Genomic DNA, 6,975 nt, shown 5'->3' on the forward strand with positions numbered 1-6,975 from the left:
TCTTTCCCTCTTCTATAGCATCTGGCTACAACTCATCCTTAGCCCATGTGTAAAGTAAACCAGAACTGTTCACACAGACCAGACTGTATCCTCTGGCCCCTCCTTGCTGCAAGGAGAAGCAAATGCCACACCTGATTTCAGCAGCTCAGGGACTCCAAGCAGGAGGGGATGAAGGGGCTGCTGCTGCTTGGAAGGATCTGAGCAGCCTGATGAGCTGCAGAGAAGAGCACCAGCTCTGCTCCCTGCTGAGGGCACTACTCACCTGCCACAAGAGCAGCTGGGCTTCACCCCAGTGCCAGGAGGTGAGAGCTCAAGATGGCAGCAAAATAAAAAACATACACTTTTTCTTGGTTATTCCTTGCAAAACTTCACTGCAAGGGTCTATTGAAAGACAGGAGTATTTTTGTAGCACTGCACATGCCAGAAAAATTGCCTGTTTCTCCTCCAACTGCTGCATCAACTGTTAAGTACCAACAGTAAAGCTTGCAAATTGCCCAAAGCACCAGAATCTCAGCTGTTTTGTAACTGAAGTCCTTCCCAAGCTGTTCTCCCAAAGATGAGGGCACACGACATATCCCATGGCAATGCAGGATGAGATCACTAGGACAGCTGAGGAGAACAGCAGGAAATGTTAGGCTACACTTCTCAAGCATTAACCTTTTTCATCAGCAGTGCCCAGGAACCTTGGCTACAGGAGACAGGTCCCTGCTGTGCTGGGTGGTGTGCAGACACACGAGGAGAGGAGAGCCCTGGGTGTGACAGAGCTTCATCAGACACAGGATACAGATGGTGGAACAGAAGGAAAACACATGGTAAGTTCTCCAACAGTGCCATTGCATAACGGGTGGCATTTGGCAGGAAACACTACAAAACACTGGTCAGGTACTGGTGCTGTCCTGGGGATGGACCCTATGACCAGCCCTGCTGCCCATGACCCATGGGAATGCTGGTAAGGAAACAGGATTAAGAAAAACACCCCTGGAAACGTCATCAATGTGCTACCAGGTCAACAGCTCCTGAGCTGAGCAAGAGCTGCATGTGGAAAGCAAAGCAGAGCAGAAATTCAGGCATGAGCCTTTGTCTCCCTGTGCTCCCATGTCCCAGGGCTCTGGGTGCAGCTGCCCATGGCAGGAAGGGAGCAAGTGACATCCCTGCCCCTCGACATCACAGACACTGGCTTTGCCCCTGCCATCCCCACAAGGCTCTGCCAGGCACCTTGGGGGTGGGTCTGCCTCAGATCTGAAGCAGATGCAAAAATGAAGATGTTTCTTCATGAAACTGCTGTGGTCGGTCCCAGGGCAGAGGGTTGCTAGAACTTGGTCCTCCCTCCAAGAGCTTTTCTGCCAGGAGAGGTCTGAAGTCAGGATATGTTTGGGATGAGCTGGCAACTGTTGAAGACACAGGCAAGTTATGCAGGTCATTCCAAATTAGTATTTTTGTAATATCACACCACCCCAAGGCCAGACACCTCTAACCACCAGGAAATACACCCCTGTGCATGTGTCATGGCTCACACAGCTGACCCGGCCTGTGCCCAAGACTGGAGAGCTCATTCTCAGGCCAGTGGGATTGCAGGAGGGGCAGGAGGAGACTCCCACACACAGGAAAGGAGGGCAGGGCCTGTGGGACCAGCAAAGCTCTGGAAAAACTGTCCTTGCTACTAAGAAAGGGCTGTTGTCCCAGGCTACAGGAGTGCTGCAGAAACCTGACACTGACTCTGGTCACTGGTCATAGTTAGTTTCTTCTGTCTGCAAAGCTGGGGGCTCCAGACAGGATGAATGACTCAGGACCAAAACTACACTGTTTTGAACTTACTGTCTGACAAAACGTGTTCTGGCAGCATGGCATAGGTAGAGCCTGATGCTCCACTGCCAGAGGAAGGTCATTTACCAACAGGCATGTGGAGCACCCAGTGACCTGTCTGCATGACCACCTGCTTGGTTGTGCAGCTCCACTGCAAGATGTGCAATGCTGGAAGGATTTTTGAATGAGAGCTCCTGGAGCCCTGTGACTGTGGAAGAATCTCAGCAGCCTTGTTCATTTGCATAAGCTCCCAATCTTCCTGGCTCCACAGCAGAGCTTGAAAACGGATTTTAAAAGACAAACAGGAACCAGCTTGATTATTTTTTTGACCAGTTGCAAAATTTAACCGAGCATGGTTTTGTGCTGGGCTCCAGGAATGAGTACTTGGAGCTGTCAAATCCATGCTAAGGGCTCAGCCTGTGACCATGCAGCACCACACAACAACTAAGTCCAAATTCATTAAAAGACTCTTGTTCTCTGGTTGCACAGCACCAGGTCACCCCTGCCATGGGCCATGCAGGATGAGCACTGGACCTCCATCATCCAAACTGCTTCAAACAGAACTTCCAACCCACTGCACCTCCTGGGCCATGTCTGGGTGCCACACAGAGTATTTACATCAGGTCCAGATAAGGAACTGGGCTTTTTGATCAGTGTTTAATCTCAGTTTCACTCGCCTTGGGAAAAGAACTGCAAGTTCCCACTGTACCAGCCATTGGGAGGTTGTCCTTCACAAGGGCTTCCCTCTAGCTTTTGTTTGACCTTTTCTTCCATCTTGACAACCTTCACAATTACAAGCCTCCAAGGCAGCAAGAATTATGTCAGATTTCTCAGAACTACTCAGAACTCTTTACATTGCTCAAAGAACTGGCACTGCTGACAGAGCTGCTTTTAACAGAGAACAGCACACACGTGTGTTCACAAAGAGACTTTGCACCGCCCGGGTTGTTGCTGTTTGTGCACAAACATGCCTGGACATGCACAGATTTGCAGGGCCTGTTTGGGGAGTCGTGCCAGACAGAAGAGTGTTTATTCCCTCATCTTCTCTCACAGCCTATTTCCAAACTGCCTTCTGAAGACAAAAGGCAGCAAACAACTGCATGCCCACAGAGTCAGAGGTGTTTACACACTGCAGGTGGACCAAAGAATGTCACACAGAAGGGTGACACATCAGAAGGCCTCCAGAGTGACTCTCCTAACCATGATCCCCAGCAAGATTGATCAAGAAAGGAAGGCAGAAGCCAAGAGAGACGACTCCTGTGTGGCTCATGACTACCTGATGACAGAGGCAGCAAAAGCCCAACCTACAGCACCTGGGGTCAGCAGTCCCCACCCTTCTGGCTCTAGAGGACATCTGAAGTTTTCATAGTGAATAAAGTATTAAGTAATGACCAAAGGACACACAGGTTTTTATTATTCCTGGCTGCCAGTCAGGATCTTCTGTTGTATAAAAGAATAATAATAAAAAAATCAATGTGGTCTTCAGTTCTGCTGGCATTTGTTCTGGATGTTTGTTCAGTTCTTCTTGTTCCAGTATTTTCTTCAATGCTGGTAATTAATCCCACGTCAAATCATGTCACAGATTGTCCTCGGTAATTAATATAACCGTGCCCAGGCAGCTCAGCATCCACGTGCAACAACAGCCTCATTTCAAGGAATTCCTGCTCCTAAAGCACAACTGCTAGAGCAATCAAACCCCAAGTACAGCATGAGGACGAGCTGATTCAGCAGCCACCTTCAGACCAAGACCAAGACACTTTTCCAAGCCACCAACAATCCACTAACACTTTTCCAATGCACCAACAAAGTGTTATGACAAGGAGAGGATAGTTCAGGAGACAGACTGTTCATCCACTGTTGGTCTTTCATCTGGTATAAGCACAGCTGGCTTACACCAGGGAAGCCCTCAGAGAAGGCACCACTGCACTTTTCCCCACAGCCAAGAGGAGAGGGAACCCAGCTCCAAACACTGCATTTACCTTAGCTTCCCAGCACTAAAGGCAGGATCTCCCAGAGGGCTGAACCTGGAATGGGAATACTCAGTGCCGAGAGGCTGAGGTCAAAGTGGTCAAAAGGTCAGTAGGTTAAGGGAGATGATTCATTCCCCTTTACTTGGCTCTCATGAGGCCCAACCTGGAGTAGTTGAGGCCCAACCTGGAGTAGTGTCCAGTTCTGGGGTCCCCAACATAAGGAGGCTCTGCAGAGACCTTAGAGCATCTTCCAGTAGCTGAAGGGCCTCCAGAAAAGCTGGGGAGGGGCTTGGGACAAGGGCAGGGATGGATGGGACAAGAGGGAATGGATCAAAACTGGAAGAGGGGAGATTTAAGTGAGACATTAAGAGGAAATTGTTAACTGTGAGGATGATGAGACCCTGGCCCAGGCTGCCCAGGGAAGCTGTGGCTGCCCCATCCCTGGCAGTGTTGAAGGGCAGGTTGGATGGGGCTTGGAGCAACCTGGGCTGGTGGGAGGTGTCCCTGTCCATGCAGGGGGGTTGGAACTGGATGAACTTTAAGGTCCCTTCCAACCCGAATCATTCTATGACTCTATGAGACCTCTATGTTTGTCAGCTAGCCAGGGGCTCCAGCTGGCCGACAGGACACACACGTACGTGTCTTGTGTTGGCAGGATGCTGGGGCATGAGGCCAGCTCACTTTCAGGTAGATGTGAGGTCCATGTTCATAATCACATCTGCCACGCTCTGCTTTGGGAACAAAGCTGCAGCCTGCTGGCACAGGATCATAGAACCATAGAACCATTCAGGTTGGAAAAGCCCCTTGGGATCACCCAGTCCAACCACCATCCCTACTCTACAAAGTTCTCCCCTAAACCATCTCCACCAACACCACATCCAAACAACCCTTCAACACATCCAGGGATGGTGACTCCACCACCTCTCTGGGCAGCCAGTTCCTGTGTCCAACCACTCATTCCGTGAAATAATTTTTCCTAATGTCCACTCTGACCCTGCCCTGGTGCAGCTTGAAGCCCTTCCCTCTCGTTCTGTCACTGATTACCTGTGAGAAGAGACCAGCACCAGCCTCTCTACAACGACCTTTCAGGTGCTTGTAGAGACTGATGAGGTCTCCCCTCAGCCTCCTCTTCCTCAGACTAAACATTCCCAGCTGCTTCAAGTGTTCTTCATCAGATTGATTCTCTAGGCCCTTCACCAGCTTCCTTGCCCTCCTCTGTACTCAGAGCAGCAGTTCAGAACCACCACTCTGGGAGCAGGGGGAGGTGCCCACGGCTCCAAAGGACTCCTGCTCTTTACGGGAAGCACAGCGGTGTCGTCAGGCTGCAGCCAGGACACGCTGTTCCTTTGACACAGACCACAGCTTTGTTCTGGGAATTGTTTTGGACTCCTAGAATGGATCTGACTACACAGAAGACAGCTGCCTCAGCGTCTCCAGTGGAGTGCAGCACATGAAAGCAAAGGCTGCTGGCAGATTTGATACCCGTGCACGCAGACCAAAGATGCTCCACTGCTGACGTGCTGAGGACCTGCCCGGGTCACCCTGTCACCACTAATGGCACATCAGATCATGGGAGAAGTTGGCACTCAGTGCCCTCAACACCCCTTGGCTCAAAGTCCTGGCATTTCCCAGCCAGTCCCTTTTTCAAGTCCTCAGCAAAGACGAACAGAAATCCAGAAATTTTATACAGGACAGACTCAAGACAAAGCAGAAGAAATTCATGGCAAAAGACATCTCAGAAATACAAGGAGGGGAAAAACGTGCATGGAGAAAAGCAGAATCTCCAGCAAGGGGTGGCAGACCAAGCCCTAAGGAAGCCACTTGCCATGAAACTGGAGCCCGGGTGCCTTTTGTAAACAATCCTATTCCTGACCCTGTCTTTTCTCTGTTTTTTTGGAACCAGTTCTGTAAAGTTCTGAAGCCTTAAAAATGAAGTCATTCTGAGGGTACAGCCTCGCTGGCCATGTTTTCCACCAGCCCTCTCCAACTGCAAATAATTTTTCCTAATGTCCACTCTGACCCTGCCCTGGTGCAGCTTGAAGCCCTTCCCTCTCGTTCTGTCACTGATTACCTGTGAGAAGAGACCAGCACCAGCCTCTCTACAACGACCTTTCAGGTGCTTGTAGAGACTGATGAGGTCTCCCCTCAGCCTCCTCTTCCTCAGACTAAACATTCCCAGCTGCTTCAAGTGTTCTTCATCAGATTGATTCTCTAGGCCCTTCACCAGCTTCCTTGCCCTCCTCTGTACTCAGAGCAGCAGTTCAGAACCACCACTCTGGGAGCAGGGGGAGGTGCCCACGGCTCCAAAGGACTCCTGCTCTTTACGGGAAGCACAGCGGTGTCGTCAGGCTGCAGCCAGGACACGCTGTTCCTTTGACACAGACCACAGCTTTGTTCTGGGAATTGTTTTGGACTCCTAGAATGGATCTGACTACACAGAAGACAGCTGCCTCAGCGTCTCCAGTGGAGTGCAGCACATGAAAGCAAAGGCTGCTGGCAGATTTGATACCCGTGCACGCAGACCAAAGATGCTCCACTGCTGACGTGCTGAGGACCTGCCCGGGTCACCCTGTCACCACTAATGGCACATCAGATCATGGGAGAAGTTGGCACTCAGTGCCCTCAACACCCCTTGGCTCAAAGTCCTGGCATTTCCCAGCCAGTCCCTTTTTCAAGTCCTCAGCAAAGACGAACAGAAATCCAGAAATTTTATACAGGACAGACTCAAGACAAAGCAGAAGAAATTCATGGCAAAAGACATCTCAGAAATACAAGGAGGGGAAAAACGTGCATGGAGAAAAGCAGAATCTCCAGCAAGGGGTGGCAGACCAAGCCCTAAGGAAGCCACTTGCCATGAAACTGGAGCCCGGGTGCCTTTTGTAAACAATCCTATTCCTGACCCTGTCTTTTCTCTGTTTTTTTGGAACCAGTTCTGTAAAGTTCTGAAGCCTTAAAAATGAAGTCATTCTGAGGGTACAGCCTCGCTGGCCATGTTTTCCACCAGCCCTCTCCAACTGCATTGTAAACAATCTCTTCCTGCTCCTGTTGTGTAATGATTTGAAGACTAAAACAAGCTGTATTTACTTTCTCCAGCCCTGACCCAAAGCAACTGCGTGGACTGCCAGGCCCCCCCCCCCCCTCCTTCCCCTCCTCCTGCCTGAGCTCTGCCGACCCGTCAGCTGGGGGCGTCACAGGGCGGGGG

At 50.6% G+C, this 6,975-nt stretch overlaps 1 protein-coding gene across 1 annotated transcript in view; it reads right to left on the reverse strand.

The window, feature by feature from the left end:
• Positions 1 to 6,975, reverse strand: part of LOC104390263 (microtubule-associated proteins 1A/1B light chain 3A-like) — a 22,048-nt gene that overhangs the window by 10,167 nt on the left and 4,906 nt on the right. Inside the window, 1 exon segment of the mRNA XM_009999367.1 lies at positions 5,599 to 5,658. Coding sequence (XP_009997669.1) covers positions 5,599 to 5,658 — 60 coding nt within the window.

The sequence above is a fragment of the Chaetura pelagica genome, unplaced genomic scaffold (assembly GCF_000747805.2).
Source record: "Chaetura pelagica isolate M959 unplaced genomic scaffold, ChaPel_1.0 scaffold376, whole genome shotgun sequence".
NCBI lineage: Eukaryota > Metazoa > Chordata > Aves > Apodiformes > Apodidae > Chaetura > Chaetura pelagica.